This window comes from Moschus berezovskii, chromosome 7, assembly GCF_049115385.1.
Source record: "Moschus berezovskii isolate FMDL1 chromosome 7, NW_MosBer_1.0, whole genome shotgun sequence".
In the NCBI taxonomy this organism is placed as follows: Eukaryota; Metazoa; Chordata; class Mammalia; order Artiodactyla; family Moschidae; genus Moschus; species Moschus berezovskii.
Genome location: NC_142466.1, coordinates 59,928,809 through 59,952,087, shown reverse-complemented (window position 1 = coordinate 59,952,087; position 23,279 = coordinate 59,928,809). Strand labels below are relative to the sequence as shown.

Here is a 23,279-nt window from a genome sequence, read left to right as displayed (position 1 = left end):
CTCCTTTCCCAATTTGGAACCAGTCCATTGTTCCATATCCAGTTATAACTGTTGGTTCTTGACCTGAATACAGGTTTTGCAGGAGGCAGGTATGGTGGTCTGGTATTCCTATCTCTTTAAGGATTTTCCACAGTTTGTTGTGATCCACACAGTCAAAGGCTTTGGCATAGTCAATGAAGCAGAAGTAGACGTATTCCTGGAATTCTCTTGCTTTTTCTGTGATCCAGTGGATGTTGGCAGATCTCTGGTTTCTCTGACTTTTCTAAATCCAGCTTGAGCATCTGGAAGTTCTCAGTTCACACACTGTTGAAGCATAACTTGGAGAATTTTGAGCATTACTTTGCTAGTGTATGAGATGAGTACAATTGTGTGGTAGTTTGAACATTCCTTGGCATTGCTTTTCTTTGGGATTGGAATGAAACTGACTTTTTCCAGTCCTGTGGCCACTGCTGAGTTTTCCAAATTTCCTGGCATATTGAGTGCAGCACTGTTACAGCATCATCTTTTAGGATTTGAAATAGCTCAGCTGGAATTCCATCACCTCCACTAGCTTTGTAGTAATACTTCCTAAGACCCACTTGGCTTCATGCTCCAGGATGTCTGGTTCTAGGTAAGTGACCACACCATCCTGCTTGTCTGGGTCATTATGACCTTTTTTGTAGTTATTCTGTGTATTCTTGCCACCTCTTCTTAATATCTTCTGCTTCTGTTAGGTCCATAGTATTTCTGTTCTTTATTGTGCCCATCTATTCTTGAAATGTTTCCTTGGTACTCTAATTTTCTTGAAGATATCTCTAGTATCTCCCATTCTATTGTTTTCGCAGACTGGATAGCTTAAATAGCAGAAATGTATTTTTTCCCCCAAATTCAGGAGGCTAAAATTCCGATATCAAGGTGTTGGCAGGATTGACTTCTTCCAAGACCTCTTTGCTTGGCTCATAGATGGCTGTCTTTACCTGTGTCTTTATGTGGTCTTCTTTCTGTGGGTGTCTCCTAATCTCCTCTTATAAGGACACTAGCCGTATCAGATTAGGGCCCACCTCAATGACCTCACTTTAACTTAATCACCTCTTTAAAGATCTTATCTCCAATTATACTCACATTCTGAGGTTAGGATTTCAACACATAAATTTGAGAGAGGGGTGGGAATTCACCCCGTAATGGTTACCTTAGGAACATGGCAGTAGATGGGCCGGGAGTTCCTGTTGGTTCTGTGATTTGTGACTGACCACACACTTGATTTGTCATTCTTCAATGTTGAGTCAAGGGTCACTTCAGGGGTTCCATAACCACCTTGAAGATTCAGTGAAGGTGGCAGGCTTAGTTGAGCCCCAAATCTTCTAATAATAATAAGCATAGAATTAAATAGTATAATAGAACTTTTGCCAAATTCCTCATTCATTATCTCTGAAATCTCACACTAATTCTCCTATCATACTCATTTGGCAGATGAAGAAACTAAGTCTTAGAGTGGTCAACTAACTTTACCACAGTGACATGGTTATTAAAAGGTGGGCATGGAGTGTGTAGATCATATTAACTCTTCATGATAGATCACCTCTCTGTTTGTGAGCACTGGTTTTTCTGAGTTGTCTGTGGTCTGAGAGCCTAAAAAGGAACTCCTTGTAGGAGAATAACTCTGGGGATGGAGGTATGAAGGATCTTCTTTACAGCTTTGATTTGGGGATCTAAAGTAAGGGAGGCCATAGTCCTCAAAGAACACTGAAACCTTAAGAGTGATTCAGAACTTTCCCACTGCCAAGAGATCAGCTAACCTAGATCTGTTCCACCCTAACCACTGGGAAGACGGAGGAAACGAGAACCAGAGGCAGGAATGGGAATTAGGGACTTTGGACTCTGGAGCTCAGCCCTGGGGTTGAGTGTGTGTCAGCTTCTCCTCCAATTTGATGTTGTCCTATTTATCTGGTTTCACTTTTGTTGTCTGTGCTTTTGGTTTCACATTCAAGAAATCATGGCCAAATCCAATGTCATTAAGCTTTCCCCCTATGTTTTTTTCTAGAAGTTTTGTAGTTTGAGGTCTTACTTTTAGGTGTTTAATCCATTTTGAGTTACTTTTTATATATGGTGTAAGGTAAATATCCACCCTTGTTCTTTTGCATGTGGATATCTTGTTTTCCCAGTGCCTGTTTGTTGAAGAAACTGTCCTTGCCCCACTGAATGGTCTTGGTATCTTTGTCAAAAGTCATTTGACCATTTATGTGTGGGTTTATTTTTGGTTTCTCTATTCCATTGGTCTGTGTTTCTGCCTTTATGCTGGTACCACTCTGTTTTGATTACTATAGCTTTGGAATAAGTTTTGAAGTGAAGAAGTATGAGATTTTAAACTTTGTTCTTTCAAGAATTGTTTTGGTTATTTGAGATTCCTTGACATTCCATATGATTTTGGGATAGATTTTTCTATTTCTGCAAAAAATACTCTTGTGATCTGAAGCACCTGCCTTTGTAAACCACTTTTCTATTCTAATTTTTAGTAAAATTACTGAAATAATAACAGCAGCAATGTCTAACTCTTCTGCAGCATCACCTAAGTTGTGCCAGGCAGTGTTCTCTATCCTTACTTAAATCAACTCATTTAATCCTTACAACAGCCCTTGATGTAAGTATTGATAATTTCCCCACTTGCAAATGAGAAAACTGAAACACAAAGGGGAATTCTGCATCTTAACTGAGGTCATACATTTAAAAAGTTCAGAGTAGGATTCAAGTCTAAGGTGTTAGTCGCTATTCTGTACTTTCTCTGGAAGAAGAAAAAATAGCATTCAGGAGTTCAGGCTGCATTGGCTAGACTCTTGGCAGGTGTAGTCCAATTTGTGCAGATGTATTGAGAGGCCCACACATCTCACTGGGTTATGTCTCAGAGCTGTGCTTTCCAAATTTTGTTCTGCATTAACACATTATGAAAAACTGTGGAGGAGGAAGGGAGCAAGAGAGGGAAGGAGGAGGAAAGGAAGGGAGGGAAGAAGGAGGAAAAGAAGGGAGAGAGGGAAACGAGAAAAGAAAAAAGGTTCCTTGGTAAAAAATCAAGTAAGCAAAATCAAACATTTTGTTTTCTATAGAACATCTCAGAGTCTAGGACAGGGATTCACATGCATTAAAAGTCCCCAAAGTGTTAGTTGCTCAGTCATGTCCCGCTCTTTGCAACCCCTTGGACTGAAGCTCACCAGGTTCCTCTGTCCATGGGATTCTCCAGATAAGAATACTGGAGTCAGTTGCCATTTCTTTCTCCAGGGGATCTTCCTGAACCAGGGAGCAAACCCAGGTCTCCTGCATTGCAGGCAGATTCTTCTTTCTCCAGGGGATCTTCCTGAACCAGGGAGCAAACCCAGGTCTCCTGCATTGCAGGCAGATTCGTTCCCATCTGAGCTACCAGGGAAGCCCAGCATCCCCAAAGGAGGCTATGATAGATGGTGTTTCCCAAACTCACTGGGCATAGAGCCCTCCTGCAGGGATCTGTAGAACCTCTCCTCTGGGTCAGGCTTTGGGAAACGCTGGCTTAAACAAATGTCTGGACACACCCCTTCTGTGTGTCCTTTGCCGCCAGGACTGTTTGGAACACTCAGACACAAGTCCTCCTCATGTGTCTGTTTCTGTGTTTGTTCCTGTCAGTCACAAGCCTCTGTACATGGGGAGCTGATTGAGAGAGTAGATTTCAGAAATCTGCCCATATCTTGCAGCAGCCTGCTTCCTGAAGTCCCAGGGGTCTGATAGGTGACTCCATTTTCAACCATAGCCAGTGACTCTGTGAGAATAAAAAGATAAAGGAACTTTACGCTAGAGGAAAACAAGGAACAATTGGGCCACTAGGAAGGAAATACCAAAAATAAAAATAGGGTGGTGTTACCAAAGGCATAGAATACTCAAGCTTCCACCATGTGTTTATTCAACAGAAGCTAACTGGATACTGGCTGCCAGACATTGCTGTCAGACCCCCAGGGTCTCTGTGGGGCACAGGATACCAGTGGACCCTTTAGGACCCAACCATTGGCCCATCCAGATGGAAGTGTTTTTATTTGCTGCCCCAATTTCTTCATCTGGCAAACAAAACAGAAGATGATACCTTAAAAGGATGTTATCAAGAAAGTTTTAATTTTAATTATATAAACTATAAAGACAGAGAGATACTACATAAAACCAAGGAGTTGTTTTTTTCTTTAAAGAAAAAAAGAATAGTAAATTTTTAAAACCCAGAAAACCCAGAAAAAAAAAATTTAAGAACTAAATTCAAAAACAAAAAACAGCAAATCTAAAAAAATAAGGAGATACAGTAAGAGGACCCAAAATGAAAAGAATGGATGATTGGAAAAGAGAAACTGTTATGGGATAGAGTGCAGCTATAGACTGCAAAACAGAATTAGATACATTTAAAACAGCCCACTGCAAAAGAGAATCAGCAGTCACCATGAGGAGCAGACAGTGGCTGTGGCTTATTTATTTTAATATCCCCGCTGGCTTGCAGAGATCAGACCTTCAGAAAATACTGGTGAGGATGAATGGGTATGATAGACAAGTGGCCAGAGGGGGCAGCAGGCCCCCTGCCAAGATCAGCGTATCAAAGGCTTGACTTCTCTGCCTTTTTCAGGGATGTTAATATTCAGTTTTCTATGCGCTTTCTGTGCCTGCTGCTTCCTACTTTAATTTGGAAAACATCAAAACCCTGATAATATGACAGTGGGCTGTGACAGTCTACTATTGATACTGAGAAACAACTGAAATGACTGCTATCTAAGCACTTATTTCTAATATCAATGAATTTGTTCAAGTGAGAATTTCTAGAAATTCTTACGGAATCTTATTATATTTAAATTCATCTTTAAAGTGTTGCCCATATTGGTGTTTTAAAAATGGAAACAACAGAAAAGTAAAGAAATAAAAAGAAGTCCCTTCCTCCCTGTATTACTCCATGTGTATAACCACTTTAATAGTATATTTCTATTCCTTCTAGATATTGTCTATCCCTAAAAATATGTATAAATGTGCATGACTTTATATAAATTATATCATTCTAAACAAATACCACCTTGTGATTTGATTTATTAAATGTATCTTAGTTACCATGACTTTCAGTACATTTAGAAAGTTTTTGCACTGATTTGCAGTGATGACTTTCGTGTTATATTTAATCAATCACCTGTTGAATGTTTAGATTACCCTTTATATGTTTTCAAAAAGAACTGAGTGGAAAAATTCCTTTAGTGAAGTACTAATTAGACTATGGGCTTCCCAGGCGGTGCAGTGGTAAAGAATCTGCCTGCCAACGCAGGAGATGCAAGAGATGCGGGATTGATCCCTGGGTCAGGAAGATCCCCTTGAGAATGAAATGACAACCCACTCCAGTATTCTTGCCTGGAAAATCCCATGGACAGAGGAAGCTTGGCAGGCTACAATCCATGAGGTCACAAAGGGTTGGACATAACTATATTTAGACTTTATTTCCTTCAGTCTATGTGGTGGAAAAGACAACTTGGGTTCGAAGCTGAGGGCAAAATGGTACAAAGTACTCAATCTCTTGAGAGTCCCTTGTACCACAAGGAGATCCAACCAGTCCATTCTAAGGGAGATCGATCCTGGGTGTTCATTGGAAGGACTGATGCTGAAGCTGAAACTGCAATACTTTGGCCACCTCATGCGACGAGTTGACTCACTGGAAAAGACTCTGATGCTGGGAAAGGTTGGGGGCGGGAGAAGAAGGGGACAACTGAGAATGAGATGGCTGGATGGCATCACCGACTCTGTGGACATGGGTTTGAGTGAACTCCGGGAGTTGGTGATGGACAGGGAGGCCTGGCGTGCTGTGATTCATGGGGTCGCGGAGAGTCGGACACGATTGAGCGACTGAACTGAACTGAACTGAACTCAATCTCCCTGAGACAGAAATGGCAAGAAACTCGCAATGATTGGATTATATACTTCTCCCAAGGTGCTTGTGTGTTTTTTTTTTAACTGAGGTATAGTTGATTTACAATGTTGTGTTTGTTTCACGTGTATAGCAAAGTGACTCATATATGTGTGTTAGCCACACTCAGTTGTGTCCAACTCTTTGCAATCTCATGGCTTCTCCATGGAATTCTCTAGGCAAGAATACTGGAGTTGGTTGTCATTCCCTTCTCTGGGGGAACCTTCCCAACCAAGGGATAGAACTGGGTCTCCTGCATTGCAGGCAGATTCTTTACCATCTGAGCTACCAGGGAGGCCCAAGAGAAGGAAAATGTATATTCCTTATCAGATTCTTTCCTATTATAGATTATTATAAGATATTGAATACAGTTTGCTGTGCTTGGTATACAATAGGTCTGTGTTGTTTATCTATTTCATATATAGTAATAAGTATCTATTAACCCAAATTAATAATTTACCCCGACCCCCTTCCTTTCCTTTTTGGTAACCATAAGTTTGTTTTCCACGTCTACTAGGTTGTCTCTCTTTTGAAAGTTAGTTCATTTGTATTATTTTTTAAGATTCCACATATAAATGATATCATATATTTTTCCTTCTCTGCCTGACTTCACTTAGTATGATAATCTCTAGCTCCATCCATATTGCTGCAAATGACATTATTTCACTCATTTTTAGAGCTAAGATTCCACTGTTTATATTTACCACATCTTCCTTATCCATTCATCTTTAATGGACATTTGAATTGTTTCCATGTCTTAGCATTGTAAACAGTGCTGCTATGAACAGTGGGGTCCATGTATCTTTTCAAATAAGAGTTTCTGTCTTTTTTGGATATATCCCAGGAGTGGGATTGTTGGATCATATGCTAACTCTATTTTAGTTGTTTTTTTGAAATTGAGGTACAGTTGTGTTTGTTAGTTACTGCTGCTGGTGCTAAGTCACTTCAGTCATGTCCAACTCTGTGCAACCCCACAGACAGCAGCCCACTAGGCTCCTCTGTCCCTGGGATTCTCCAGGCAAGAATACTGGAGTGGGTTGCCATTTCCTTCTCCTTGTTAGTTACCACTGTATAGCAAATGATTCAATTTTACATTTACATTCAATTTATATATTCTTTTTTATATTCTTTTCATTATGGTTTATCATAGAATGTTGAATATAGTTTTGTACTATACAATAGGACCTTGTTGTTCATCCACGTTATATGTAAAAGCTTACATCTGCTAACCCAACCTCCAATTCCACCCCTCCCTCAAGCCCCTCCCCTTGAAGACTACCAATCTGTTCTCTGTCTGTGATTCTATTTCTCTTTTACAGATATGTTCATTTGTGTCATATTTTAGATTCCATATATAAATGATATCACATATTATTTGTCTTTTTCTTTCTAACTTACTTCATTCAGTATGATAATCTCTAGTTGCATCCATGTTACTGCAAACGTTATTATTTCATCCTTTTTATAGCTGAGTAGCCACTCCAGTACTATTGCCTAGAAAATCCCATGGATGGAGGAGCCTGGTAGGCTGCAGTCCATGGGGTCGCTAAGGGTCAGACACGACCGAGCGACTTCACTTTCACTTTTCAGTTTCACACATTGGAGAAGGAAATGGCAACCCACTCCAGTGTTCTTGCCTGGAGAATCCCAGGGATGGGGGAGCCTGGTGGGCTTCCGTCTATGGGGTCACACAGAGTCGGACATGACTAAAGTGACTTAGCAGCAGTATTCCATTATATATGTGTACCACATCTTCTTTATCCCTTCATCTGTTGATGGACATTTGTTTCCATGTCTTGGCTATTGTGAATAGTGCTTCTATGAACATAGAAGTGCGTGTATCTTTTTCAGTTATAGTTTGTGTGGATACATACCCAGGAGTGAGATTGTTGGATCAAGTGGTAAGAATCTCCATACTTGTTTCCACAGTGGCTGCACCAACCTACCTTCTCACCAACAGTGTAGAGGGTTCCCTTTTCCCCACATCCTCTCTTGCATTTGTTATCTGTAGACTTTTTAATGATGGCCATTCTGACTGGTGTGAGGTGGTACTTCATGGTAGTTTTGATTTGCATTTCTCTAGTAATTAGTGATGATGAGCATCTTTTCATATGCCTTTTGGCCATCTGTAGAAACGTTATTTTTAGTTTTTTAAGAAACCTTCGTACTGTTCTCACTAGTGGCTGCATCAGTTTACATTCCCACCAACAGTGTAGGAGTGTTCCCTTTTGAGAAATGAAATTTTATTCAAGTTGTTTTCATATAGAACGAGGGTCAGCAAACTATGGCCTCAAGGCCAAATCTAGTTGGGCACCTATTTTTCTACTTAGTTTTATCGGAACACAGCCACGCCCCTTCATTTGCATGTTTTATGGCTGTTTTTGTGCTACAGCACAGTTGAGTAGTTGTGACAGAGACTGTATGACCTGCAAAACCTAACAAATTTAGTATCCGGACCTTGACAGAAGTTTTGTGACCCTAGCTCTGGAGAAGTCAAAGACTTAATCCCCTGCCATGCCCTAGGGATCAACAAATATAACTGTTTGAGCAGCAGTCAAAAGAGTATCTCTTTGGGCTCCTGTTGTTCATATTTCTGGTGCCAGACTGTCCAACTCTTGAGTGACTAAGGGGAAGTAAAACCAAGGCAGTGAGGCCATTGCATTGCTCTGCTGGGGAGAGGAATCCTTGTGAACAGATCTCCTCAAGCGGGAGGGTAGCGTGGGGGAGGTATCCACAGACTCATTTGCACAAAGGAGAAATCCCAGGTGGTGCAGAGCTGCTCGTGAGGAGGACCGGCAGGGTTTCTGGAGTCAGTGCTCACACTCTGAACACTTACTTGGTCAACCTCCAAGAAGCTGCTGACTCTGGCCCTGAAAACTGCATTTCTGAAGACAAACAGAAATTTCCATTTCTCTTCCTCTTCATTTCACAGAAACCTCATCCTTATTTAGCATGCCTGCCCCCCCACCTTCCCCCTACCCCCAGGTTGCTCCTAATAGCATCAGAGAGGTACTTTTATCACTGTGGGAGAAAGCACTGTAAACTGTATACTGGCTGGACTTCACCTAATTATGTTTAGAGCAATTGCTCTTCTGTGATAATCACTTTTGTAAGAATCACCCACATTTCTGAGTTATGTTTTTGTGTTTAGTTTTTAAACTTTTTAAAAAACTGCTTTATACTATTGTGTGTTTCCATTGTACTAGCTATCGAGAGGGGTGAGATGGGGTGGGAGGAAGGCTTAAAAGGAAGGGGATAGATGTATACATTTGTCTGAATTATGTTTTGAAGAAAGTTTAATTTGTTATGGAAGGTGATTTGTTGGTAGAGAATTTTGGTGGTCGAGTTCCATTATGTGATAAGACCTTATGAGGAACACTTTGCTAGAAGAGCAGGGCATCCTCACATCTCTACATAAGGGTGTTTATTCAGTAGCTAGTTATTCACCTCCACCACATGCTAGGCCCTTTCAATTACACATGCTCAGCACTGGGAGAGCCTGCCGTCAAGCACCTCTGTGTGTAAGTGTGGAGGTGGGGAACAAGAGTGGTCATGAGTGTGGGAGGTAGGGCAGACAAGTTAGGAACAGATTGTTGTAAATCATGACAAATATCCATTTGATGTGAGCTCAGGGTACTGTGGAACTTGACCTAACTGTGCAGGTTGGGGGTGAGCTCTGTGGCCGAGATATCTAAGCTGAGTTGTAGATGACAAGCAAGGGCCAATTAGGGAATGGGCAATGGCCAAGGTGGGGAGTGTCTGAGGGGAGAGGAAGCTTGGGTGTATCCTGGGAAGCCAGACCGTGAAGCCTGGTGAGCCATACTCTGGAGCCAGGACCCTTCCCTTGAGGCAATGGGGATGTGACAGGACTGAAACAAGGTTAGATTGAGAAGGTTGGATACTGAGCAATGTGGAGGGGGTGGGGAGTGAAAACAGAAACAGGTTTCTGCTAGGAAAAAAATGAACTAAGATTGTAGCAGTGAAAGTAAAGAGAAGATGAGGCCAATGTATAAGACTGGATTGTCAGGATGGTCAACTGGATTGGGAAGAAATGGTAGAAAAATATGGAAAAGAAGAATGAATGCTCATTTGGGGGATGGGAGCTCAGGTAGGGACATTCACTGGGATGGGAAGATGTTAGATGACTATTACCATGTAATAAATTGTCTCAAACTTTACCTTAAAACAACAAACATGTATACTCTCATGGTTTCTGTATCAGGAATTAAAGAGCAGATTAGATAGTGGTTCTGACTCAGGGTCTCTTACGAAGTTGGTGTTGAGACATCAGTCATCTGAAGACTTGACTGGGGCTGGAGGACCTGCTTCCAAGCTTTGAGCCCCTCACATGGCTGTTGGCAGGAGGCCTCAGTTTCTGCCTGGATTTTTGTAGGAAGCCTCAGTTCCTCACTACATGCTTGAGCATCCTCTGGATGTGGCGGCAGCAGGCTTCTCCCAGGGTGAGCAATCCAAGAGAGATGAAAGAGGAAGCAAGACACATGCTTCTTGGGACCTAATCTTAGAAGTCACACACTGTCACTTCTACCTTATTCCATTCTTTAACAGCAAGCCACTGAGTTCAGTCCATGCATAAGGAAAGGAGAATTAGCCTCCAACTTCTGAGAGAAATGTCAGAGAATTCATGGACATTTTTTAAAACCACACAGGGAATGTAGGCTGTAGCAGACCTGTGTAAAAGAAAGTACTGAATTCAGTCTTGTACATGTTTCAAAATGCTTATGAGTCATCCAAGTTGTGAACTGTAGATTGGCTTCAGAAACAAGCATATGTCCCTCCCCAGCGTGAGATTACATCATTTAATTTAATCTTAACAACAAATACATTATCGATGTCTTAAGGTTTTAGAAAAAATGTGGGACTAATATATACCCTGCAGGCAAGAGGTAGAATTCTCCATGCAGCCCCGTTCGCAGCCAAGGATCTAATTATTATCTGAAAAGCAAAGGGTTTAAATGATATTTAAGCTTTCCTTCTATCCCTCCTCAGTGTTCCTTAAATGGTAGTGCTCATAAGGCTACTACAAAGGATTTTATACAGAACGACATATGCTATAATTCCAGGGTCGTTTGGATGACAAGTGATTTTTGCTACTTGTCTATTCTGAGAATTCAACTCTGAGTAAGGAAACTGTATTATGTCTCTCTCCTCTGAGAATCGGAGAACAGATGGCTGTGGTTTGTGGGGTTTTGCAAAATCCCTAGAGAAGGTAATAACTGGGTGAGTGCCAAGTGCTTATCTTCCATGCGTTTTCTGTCTTCTCCTTTCCCAGTTATCCCTTCCTTATCTGCCCTCAGCTGACTGGCTTATAGGAGTCACCACACTTATGTGTTCTGGCGTGAGTGAGGTCCCATGGGGTAGCCAGTTGTTGGCAAGAACCTCATTTCATGAGCTCAAACTCAGCTTCCTAAGCTCCCATCCTTTCCTGAGTATCAGCTTGATTAAGCTGTGTGTGATCCCCAGTGCAGCCTGTCTTACCCCCAGTTGAGTAATGTGATAAGAGCTCTGGAGCTTACAGAGTAGCATGTACCCTTACCTTAAATTGTGCTGCCCACTTTATCAGACTTCCCTGAGAGTTCAGTTGGTAAAGAATCCGCCTGCAATGGAGGAGACTCCAGTTTGATTCCTGGGTCGGGAAGATCCCCTGGAGAAGGGATAGGCTACCCATTCCAGTATTCCTGGGCTTCCCTTGGCTCTCAGGTGGTAAAGAATCCACCTACAATGCAGGAGACCTGGGTTCTATCCCTGGGTTGGGAAGATGCCCTGGAAAAGGGAAAGGCTACCCCTCCAGTATTCTGGCATGGAGAATTCCATCAGCCATATAGTCCATGGGGTCACAAAGAGTTAGACACGACTGAACAACTTTCACTTCACTTCACTTTATCAGACAAGGATCCAAAATGGCAACTCTCCAACCCTTAGTCTTTAAAGGGCTAATTTATTTATTTAACAAAGGCAGGAAGGAACCTGGTTAAAGGTTTTCTTCTTTTTTCATTTTATCTCCACGCCTAGAGAAAGCAACCTTACCAGTCCGGGGTGTCTTATTTGACTGGAAGGAAACCAGGAGAATTTTAGGAACTCTGTCACAAAAGAACTTTCTCTTTATGTAATCATTTCCCAAAATAAATAAGCATAACTACCCAGTAGTTTTCTAAAGAACAATTAACATCCTTAGCCTGCTACCCTATTTCTATGGAGCTGTATTTCTTAATGGTCAGTCTTATAAAAATCATTATTCCCTGGAAACAGTGTTGTCTGCTGCTGAGTATGCACACCTGTCAGGAACATGAGCATCTAGAAGTGCTGTGTGTGTGTGTGCGTGCGTGCGTGTGTGTGTGTGAGCATCTAGAAGTGCTGTGTGTGTGTGTGCGTGTGCGTGTGTGCAGTGCTGTGTGTGTGTGTGCAGTGCTGTGTGTGTGTGTGTGTGCGCGCCAAGTCTTGGTTCACTGCTCATTTGCTGTTAAAAAGAACCTGATCTTGGACAGGGCTAATCCTACCACAATTAAATCCCTCCAGTTTCAGAAATGTTGGAAGGATATACAATGTAAAATGTGCTTACCTTTGTACCTGGTCTAAAGGCAAAAGGGTGGATTTAACCAGGTACCAAAGTTTTGCTTTTGTGATTAGTCTTTTACTCTGTGGTGTCAGGACTGCAATGCTACAGCATGCTGGTTTCTTTATGAAGAAGCCTAAGTACCAGAAACATAAAATCTGGTAATAGAAATGCTTCTAATAGAAGTGGGATCCATTCTCAAATTGAAGAATTCCATTTATGTCACTGTCTCCCACTTGGTGGTGTTTGTGATGAGATCGATGCCCACATTTAGTATAAATAGCATGAAGTTACCTAAGAGCATGGTTCTTTTTCTAACTTCCTGGATTGAGTTGAGCCCTTAGCTAATTCATTCATTTTATTTTCTAATATTTTAGTTCAAGGCTATTTATTTTATTCTAGGAATTTCTTTAGCTACTTTCACAAGTTTTGATATGTCATGCTTTATTGTTCAACAACTTACAAATGTGTTTTCCAGTTTCCAGTCTTTTTATGATTGATTTCTTATATGTCATCCAGAAGTCAGAAAATAAAGTACATGCAGTATAGTGGCTCAGATGGTAAAGAATCCGCCTGCAATGCAGGAGACCTGGGTCAGGAAGATCCCCTGGAGAAGAGAATGGCTACCCACTCCAGTATTCTTGCCTGGAGAATTTCATGGACAGAGGAGCCTGGTGGGCTATAGTCAATAGAGTCACAAAGAGTTGGACATGACTGAGTGACTAACAGTAACTAACTTTTGGTATTTTACATGACATTTTATACAATTTTCATGAGTTTAAAAAAATGTGTAATTTTCTTGAATGTAGATCTGTCCATTAGATTAAGCTGTGTTAGTATTTTCTTCAGATCTTCTGTATCTTTATGCATTTTTTTCAGATTTATAAATTCTTGAGACATATTCAACTTCCCCCCCAATGAAATAAATTTCTCCCTATAATTTATATTTGACTTTTTTTGGCTTATGTTGTTAAAAGCGTATTGTCTCTGGATCAATATATCTTCTGAAAAATTCCTCCTTTTATCATAAAGTATTAACTTTCTTAACCCTTAATAATGCTTTTCTGCCCAAAGTCTATTTTGTTTGATACTAATTTTGTGACACTTGCTTCCTGTGGCTAATGTTTTTCTGATATTTATTTTTATAACACTTTATCATCAACACTTCTGCATTATTATTTTTAGATGTTCCTTGTTTAAGCAGCATGGCTACTCAGGGTAAATGACATTACCTGTTACAACAGACAACCCCAAATCTCAGTGCTTTAACACCATGAAGATTTAAAAAGTATTAATTATTATAATCTCTTTCATGTTATTCATTTATTAAATGACATTTATTGCTAGTTCTTCTGTTTACAGCATCTGCTGGCAATTTTTCATAATGTTTTTCCCTAGTGTAATTTGTAGCTTAGGGGGTGTAGGTTGGGGGTGTTGGTGTGAGTTCATCTTTTAGAGGGTTTTTAACTTTCTCCTAAGTGGATTTCCAGTGAATCCTACTTAGTGAAAGTAGCACTGCCAAGTGGTTTCATATTTGATTCTTCTGGAACCCTGGGAATCTAGGCTTTTAATGGTCCTAGGTGAATTTTTATTTTAATCTCTTGACTTGGGTTTCCTACATCATTCAGGTAATATAAATCAGAGACACTTGGCATACAAATAGTGTGTCTAATTCTCACTGGTTGCTTTTTATTTTCCACCCAAGATTCCAGGCAGACTCTGCTTTCTGAAATAGTTTGTTCTCACTCTCTTTTCATTAAGAGGGCGGTTCTTTAGGGACCATGGCCTTATGTGGAAGTTCAGATCTAGGTCTTTTTTCTAGCACCTGGAGGTCACTTCTCCTGTGGGGCCCTAAGGCCTGTGTCCAGTCAAGAATGCTGCCGACTACCTTTCATCAGCTTTCTAGAATAACTGTTCATTTCTGGCACCTGGAATTTCCCTTGGTCTCTTTCAAGTTTGGAAATGTATTGATTACTTTTAGGGTGTTCTGTCTTGCATAGCATTTCTTTGTATTTATAACGATAAATGACATTACACCTTGTCAGACACTTTCTAATCTCTTCTTTTAGCAAATAAAGTCTTACAGTGACAGCTCAAGGGTTTCTACCTTGAATTTAATAGCACTGTTTTATTTTGATTAAACTTATGCGACTATTTCTTTTAGGGGAGTGATTCTAAGTTTCCATGTATAGTGATACAAATCTGTCTTTCAGAGCAAACCTGAATAAAATAAGTCAATTGAAATAAAAGTATTAAGTAAATTGACAAGGGCTAAGTGACTGTGAAAAACCCATAAAGGTAGTATATTAATATTCAAGTTTATAGAATACTTGAAAGCATTTGATGTTCTTCTGAGCTTTGTCCTCATCTTTTAAAGTGTTCTTTTATGTTTTAGCAACCTAGACAGGATGATGTGTATATCAGCCTGAGCCTGGGCTGTTCAGTTCAGTAAGTGTAAGTCAGATACTCCCTTCAAAACAAGCAGTAAAGATTGGAATAAACAGTAGTACTACTCAGAATGGGTTGGATTAGCATGTGGTAACAAAGAAACCCAATATCTCTGGGTAGGACAAAACAAAAATTATTTCTTGCTCATATATCCAGTGAGCTTTGTTTAGTAGAGGCTCTGCTCTTCATAGCCGTCGGGCTGAGCTCCTCCTTAGGCACCAAGGTGGGAAACAGCGCGTGACACCCATGCTTTCTCCTAATTCTTCTTCCCAGAAGTAAAACCTGACACTTCGGCCACCATTTCATTTGTCAAAGCAAGTCGCATGCCCATGTTAATTTCAGAGGATTATAGGGAAGTACACTTCTACCCAGTGTGCAAAAGGTGGACAGTCAGAACTGTTTGGTGATCAGTGATGTTTAGAAAACCACCCAGCAAACACACAATTCCAGATCCATCCTCTAGATGGAGATGTGGAGCTAAGCATCTTTTGGAGAGGATGGCCCTGTGTGTTAACAACTGCCCCCCAACCTGTTTGGTACCTCCGTGCTGTATACAGAAAACCCCAAATTAAGTAATGACTACCGATGGATACAGTAAAATATTTACGTTCACGATGGATTGATTAGTTACCCAACCGATCCTGAGAGGCATCCATTACTGATATAAAATTCCATGCTATTTCTCTGCCAATTATTCTGTTTGGCCGCTTTATTTCTACAAACATATATCGGCCTGATGGATGAATGTGGTCGTATTGACAATGGCCGCAACTTGGGTTTCTCCCGGGTTTGCCTCCAGGCTCTTCTGGTTCAGTGTTCCTTCTCTCTTTCCTGGGGTTTCCTAAAAAGGTCCCCATGGCCTTCTGTAATATCTGTGGGTTTGTGGGTCCCTCGCTTCTGATCACTGACTAATCACAGCTTCAGTTTTTCTCTTCCCTCAGGTATGTCACTTTTGGTTTTCTAGCACCTCCTTAACAGGGACTCTGCTCTGTGTCGCAAAAAGACATTGAAAGACAAAGGCTCTATTTAATAACTTCAGTTCATCCAGGGGCACTTACAGTCTCTATGGAGGTCTGTTTAGCACTGAAATTTACCCTTACCTGGGCTAATACTCAAATTTTAGGAAACTTAATTATGTTTTGTCTAACCATGACACATACTTCAGTTAAATCACTGATCCTACATTTTGTTTAAAGTGAGGGGACATAATACCTTAAACTTAGTCAGTGCTTTATAATTTTCAGCACTTCCTTATTCTGTTTATTCTCCACAGTCCCTGTAATGTTGGGTATTTATTATCTTCCTTTAAAATCACAAAGATAGTTAATTTTCTCAAGGTTAATCACTTGTCAGTACTAACAGTAGAACTATAACCCATAACTAGACCGTCATATCTAGGACTCTTTCAATTTTTCCATGATGTTGCCCATAGCTTAGAAACATTAACAAAACCTGCAAAAATTTAAGATGGATACTATTTTTAAACTTTGTATTGGACCTATGGCCAGCACCCTTATGTGCCCTCTGAAGCAAGTAGATATGATGTCTTTTTATTTTTTTTAAGGTTGATTCATAGGCAACTAGGGAAAATCATGTACGCGTGCATATGGGGAAGTTCAAGTTCAGTGATTCAATCCAACACGTATTTATTGGGTATTTATACCAGGTGCTGGAGATGTAATAGTGAAGAAGATAGACATGGTTTCTGTCCTCACGAAGCTTCAAGGCTAATGGAAAAAGCAGTTACAATAGACAGCAAAAGGAACTTCAGTAAAGGATACAGCATTTTTTTCTTTCAATATTACTTTTAGGCATTGCACAGTCTCTCTTTTTTATTGGTAAGGGAATGGAGACACAGAAAGATTAGATAACTTGCCATAGGACATAGGAAGGGATGGAGCTAAGATCTGAATGTAACTGCTCTCAGCAGCATTTCGCTATGTCACAGGTACAACAGGGTTGATGTCAAGGAGAACACACCCAGATGACAAGGCATCATTTTAGGGAGATTTGAAAACCTGCAGCAGTACAGGAAACCCAGGCAACTATCCCTCTGGGTCCCAGGTCTTTCAAAACTGGGGCCCCTAGAGGGCCTTCTCTTTGCCCGCCACTCCCACCTCCACTGCTGGACAGTTCAGTTTGCTGCCTCCCAATGCAGTGTGTCTCTGGTGGGAGTTTTCTTAGTCCTGCTATTACATTCTTATCTTTGACTCACATGCTGACCCCTCGCTCTTTTCGACTAAGCTGCAGGACTCATTTCAGAGAACATACACAGCAGAAGTCATAGCAAGCGTATGGAGAAAGAAACTCCTTATGTTTTTGAAGAGGTCTGTAGGGTTGACAGGTAAGAATGAACGCATTTACTTCTCTCAAGAACAGCTCTGAGTTGTTGGTAACGGTCATTATTATTTTAACTCCATCATCCCATTTTCACGACAAGAATGAGGCTGGTCTATTTCAATCTTCTGTATCCTTAGCACAGAGTAGACATACAGTACATATTTGTTGAATAAGTGAAGCAAGTTGTTGTCACTAGGGACATAGGAGTTTGTTTACATCATAGGCTTTATTGACAGTAAGGGGTTTAACTTGGATCCTGAAAAAACTGATCATCCAGGTAAGCAAACTTCAAATGTTTGGTAGGCCTGGATTGAGGTGGAGAGGAGTCACAATAAGAGAGGGAGGGGGAGAGGGAGGGGTTAAATTTAGGACTTTAACACAAAGGTTTATCATGTTTAAATTTAGAAGGGTGCCTACATCAGAGGTATTTACCCTAGATGAGAGAAATTACACGAAAACCCCCAAGAAGAAAAATATATAATTGTGGCAAATGGGGATGTACTGAATGAAGGTCAGGAGATAAAAATAAGTCAAGGGGAATTTATTGTGAACAGTGGTTCAATTCGGTTCAGTTGCTCAGTCATGTCTCACTCTTTGCAACCCCATGGACTGCAGCATGCCAGGCCTCCATCACCAACTCCAAGTCTACTCAAACTCATGTCCATTGAGTCGGTGATGCCATCCAACCATCTCATCCTCTGTCATCTCCTTCTCCTCCTGCCTTCAGTCTTTCCCCCAACATCAGGGTATTTTCCAATGTGTCAGTTCTTCGCATCAGGTGGTCAAAGTATAGGAGCTTCAGCTTCAGCATCAGTCCTTCCAGTGAATATTCAGGACTGATTTCCTTTAGGATGAACTGATTGGATCTCCTAGCTGTCCAAGGGACCCTCAAGAGTCTTCTCCAGCACCACAGAACAGGGGTTAGCTTCCTACAAAAGCATGTAAATTTGCCCTAGTTTCCTCACTATTTGTCTGTTCCCTTCCAATAGTCTTACCAAGTGGGCTAATATAAACAGTCCCCAGTTCAAAACTGATTAGAAAAGATAGTAACTCATGACCAAAATCCTCTTCACCAATGTGTAATTCACAAAGAATTTTTAAATATTCAAAGGAAAGAAAATATTAATAGTTGGTACCTCCTCAGGGATGTCAGGCACTTTACATTCATTGCTTAATCTTTCAACAGCTCAGTGAGGTAGGTGGCATATCCCTATTTCACAGAGAGAGACCAGCAGAGTATGCTTTCCTGTACCCATAGCCATTTAAGTAGTATGCTCAAATTTGCACAGAGGAAGAGATACATACAAAGTCAGGTCTGTCTTTACTCCAGAGCATATATTACATCTCTTGTTGGAAAGAAAAAAAGTTAAATGTCTCCTTAACTATATTTTATTAGTTATTTACTTTTCCGGTTTTCGAATTTCATGAGGTATGTTTACTTGTGTGAACTGACAGGAGAAGTGACTCTATGTACACAGACTAAAAGCTGTGTCCATGGTTCTCATTCGCAGTAACTGCAGAAAGTCTGTTTTCTAATTTGGGGCCGCTTTGGCCACCTCATGCGACGAGTTGACTCACTGGAAAAGACTCTGATGCTGGGAAGGATTGGGGGCAGCAGAAGGGGACGACAGAGGATGAGATGGCTGGATGGCATCACCGACTCGATGGACATGAGTTTGAGTGAACTCCGGGAGTTGGTGATGGACAGGGAGGCCTGGCGTGCTATGATTCATGGGGTCGCAAAGAGTCAGACACGACTGAGCGACTGAACTAAACTGAACTGACAGTGAATTCAGTACGTGTACTAGGTTTATTGAAAATACTATCCTGGAATCTTGAGGTTTCCTATTCAAAGAAAATGAAACCCCGCACAGTGTTTTACACTCTTTGCTTTTTTTCTTTTTTCCAGACTGCCATCAGAGGATGTAGGAATGGACATCCGCTTTGAGGAGGGAATGCTCAGTCCCACTGCTGCAGACATGAGGCCAGGTGAGAGCGTGTTTGTTCATTTCTTTCAGCAGTGTTCTATATCCAAATGTGTTCATTATTCAGTGAGAGAACCATTTCCTGTGCATCCAACTTGTGATTTCAGTGATAGAGGTGAAGAGAGAGGAAAAAAAAAATGTGTGAGGAAGGTGTTAGGCTTGATGGAGTTAATTACTGGGTTGATTTGAATAACCAACGAATGCAGGCTACCCTTTGTCTCCCAAGCCATGGCCAGATCTGCCAATGTTTTCAGTTCCTGTGATAATGGTTGCTTTTTATCATAATACCAAATTCTAACCAACATCTCGGAGAAGGCAATGGCAAGCCACTCCAGTACTCTTGCCTAGAAAATCCCATGGATGGAGGAGCCTGGTGGGCTGCAGTCCATGGGGTCGCTAAGGGTCGGACACGACGGAGCGACTTCACTTTCACTTTTCACTTTCACACATTGGAGAAGGAAATGGCAACCCACTCCAGTGTTCTTGCCTGGAAAATCCAGGGACGGGGGAGCCTGGTGGGCTTCTGTATATGGGGTCACACAGAGTCAGACATGACTGAAGTGAGTTAGCAGCAGCAGCAACCAACATCTAAGTTCATCAAGTTTATACTTAAGTGTGAGAATGTTTAAAATTAGTAATTTACAGAGAAATACAAATCAAAACCACAATGAGGTACCATCTCACACTGGTCAGAATGGCTGCTATCAAAAAGTACAAACAATAAATGCTGGAGAGGGTGTGGAGAAAAGGGAACCCTCTTAACACTGTTGGTGGGAATGCAAACTAGTACAGCCACTATAGAGAACAGTGTGGAGATTCCTTAAAAAACTGGAAATAGAACTGCCATACAACTCAGCAATCCCACTGCTGGGTATACATACTGAGGAAACCAGAATTGAAAGAGACACATGTACCCCAATGTTCATAGCAGCACTGTTTACAATAGCCAGGACATGGAAGCAACTTTAGATGTCCATCAGCAGACAAATGGATAAGAAAGCTGTAGTACATATACACAATGGACTATTACTCAGCCATTAAAAAGAATGCATTTGAATCAGTTCTAATGAGGTGGATGAAACTGGAGCCTATTATACAGAGTGAAGTAAGCCAGAAAGAAAATCACCAATATAGTATACTAAAGCATATATATGGAATTTAGAAAGATGGTAACGATGACCCTGTATGCTAGGGTGGGATGATTTAAGAGAATAGCATTGAAACATGTATATTATCATATGTGAAACAGATCGCCAGTCCAGGTTCAATGCATGAGGCAGGGTGCTCAGGGATGGTGCACTGGGATGACCCTGAGGGATGGTGCACTGGGATGACCCTGAGGGATGGGATAGAGAGGGAGGTGGGAGGGGGGTTCTGGATGGGGAATACATGTGTGCCCGTGGCTGATTCATGTCAATGTATGGCAAAAACCACTACATTATTGTAAAGTAATTAGCCTCCAATTAAAATAAATAAATTTATTAAATAAATAAAAGTAGTGATTTAATATTAAGAATGCTTAGTATCCTGATTATTAAAAAAAAAAAAGAAAAACCCAAAACTACATTCTAAGAATTTATGACCCAAGGCGTATACAAAATGGAATTTAAAGTTTTTAGTTGCAACCTGTATGACTCCCACTTTGTACTAGTTTCTCTCTTTTGCACTATACCAGCTATAGGATCTTACCTAGATCCTGAACTCTTGAGATTATTAGTCAAGCCTAGAATTGAAAAAGAAGGGAGTCAATTTTTTTTTTCTGTCCAGGTATTTAAAGTATATTCTTCAAAGTACTAATCACATGACATAACTATGCTTAAGTGTTCTATGGCGGAGTAAACATGGTAGCCACTGCTCCACTCTACTCCACTCTTCAGATTCACAGTTCTCTCTCTTTTCTCTCTCTCTTTTTTTTTTTTGGCCATGCTGTGTGGCTTGTGGGATCTTAGTTCCCTTCAGTTCAGTTCAGTTCAGTCCCTCAGTCGTGTCCGATGCTTTGCGACCCCATGAATCACAGGACACCAGGCCTACCTGTCCAGGGATCAAATCCTGGTCTCCTTCAGTGGAAGTGCAGAGCCATAACCACTGGACCATCAAGGAATTCCCACAATTTACTTTTTAAATTTAATTTTTATTTTATATTATAGTTGATTTACAATGTTGTGATAGTTTCAGGTATATAGCAAAGTGATTGTTATGCATGAACATAATCCATTCTTTTTCGGATTCTTTTCCCATGTAAGTTATTCAGAATATTGAATAAAATTCCCTGTGCTATATAGTAGGTCTTTGTTAATTACCTGTTTTATATATAGTAGTGTGTACATGTTAATCTCAGTACCACAATTCACTTTTGAATAACAAAGGTGCTAAAGCTTTCATTGTCCTGTAGGGGAGCTGTTAGCCACATGTGGCTATTAAAGTTAATTAAAATTTAAAATAAACTTGAAACGTACAGTTTGTCAATTGCATTAACTTCCTTTCAAGTGCCTAGAAGCCATATATATAACATTTCTACCATCACAAAAAATTTTTTTTGGACAGCACACCTCTGAGAATCCCTGTGGAATCCCAATGCTTTATAAACGTACTAGTCAACAAGTGTGTTAATCAGCCAGTCATGTCCAACTTTTTGTGATTCCATGCACTAGCCTGTCAGGCTCCTCTGTCCATAGAATTCTCTAGGCAAGAATACTGGAGGGGGTTGCCATTTCCTTCTCCAGGGGATCTTCTCAACCTAGGGATCAAATGCTGTCTCCTGCATTGCAGGCATATTCTTTACCATCTGAGGCACCAGGGAAGCCCCTCAATGTTTTACAAACTTATTGGTCAATAGAAACTTTTTTTCCAAGTAATACATAAAGATATTACATGGAACACAGTTTAGGTGTTGTTCTATACAGAAAAAGATTTTAATGACAAAGAAACAGTGTTAGCTTCCTTGGGACAAGATCAGGGTTAGAACTGCAGAATTGATAGGTATACTAGATGGCCTTCAAAACCTTTTGTTATAGGGAATCCTGAAGTTTTTATTGTTACTGTGTCTCTGAACCATTGTTTAGCTGGGATCAACTTGGTTAAAGATTACTTCTCCAGCTCTGCTTCTGATAAGTGAAAGGCACTTGAGCAAAAAGATGCATATTACAGTGGAAGAGTGGGAGCTAATTCCATGAGCCTTACACAAAGAGACTATCACTATGGTACAAGAACCAGAGTCAGGCAATATTGGCATAAGAAGTAATGACTGCTTGACCAAGGAATGTAATCTGGGAGGATGCCTCCGTTTTTTTGAAAAAAGAAAGAATGCCAGCCAAGGAAAGTTCACAGCAGAGTTGTCAGGAACTAAAGAGATGTATTTGGGGAGTATCTGTAAACATAACAGATAAAGTTCATATCCTCTATTCCACAGGAATAAAGTCTACTTGAATCATTATAAGTTATGTATAAAGCTTGTTTCTCCTAATATGCATCATAAAAAATGTAATCCAATATTATGTCAGTGTCAGGTTTTCAAACCTGAACAGGGCAGTTCTAAAGACTAGATCTCTGCCCCTTTAGCAATGACTCCCACTTCCTATTTCTGCATGGCCAGAGCTGATGTGGCTGGAGCAAGCCAGTACTGAGGCCTACTGGTCAAGAAGGGGTCCAAACCCTAAGAAATGACTTTTGGCAGGTAGAGCCTTTGCTGAAAGGGCCTTAAAATTGTTTTCCACTGGGGCCACACCTACTGTTGGCAGTCCCGTGTATGATGGTTTAACACTTATTGCTGCTCTTTATCTTCTTTAGAACCTCCTAATTCTCTGGATCTTGATAGCACTCATCCTCGGAGAATCAAACTCACAGCCCCAAATATCAATCTGTCTCTGGATCAAAGTGAAGGGTCTGTTCTCTCTGATGATAACTTGGACAGTCCAGATGAGATTGATATCAATGTGGATGAACTTGAGACTCCCGATGAAGCAGATTCTTTTGAGTACACTGGCCATGGTAAGTTGCCAAGTTGGCAGGTGGAAGTTAAGTG

At 40.7% G+C, this 23,279-nt stretch overlaps 1 protein-coding gene across 6 annotated transcripts in view; it reads left to right on the top strand.

The window, feature by feature from the left end:
* The window catches only part of PRUNE2 (prune homolog 2 with BCH domain), a 308,955-nt gene that overhangs the window by 243,342 nt on the left and 42,334 nt on the right, over positions 1-23,279 (top strand). For all 6 annotated transcript variants that reach the window (XM_055426912.2, XM_055426909.2, XM_055426908.2 and 3 more), the window contains 2 exons: positions 19,183-19,262; positions 23,045-23,245. In XM_055426912.2, coding sequence (XP_055282887.2) covers positions 19,183-19,262; positions 23,045-23,245 — 281 coding nt within the window. The remainder of the gene's footprint in view (positions 1-19,182; positions 19,263-23,044; positions 23,246-23,279) is intronic.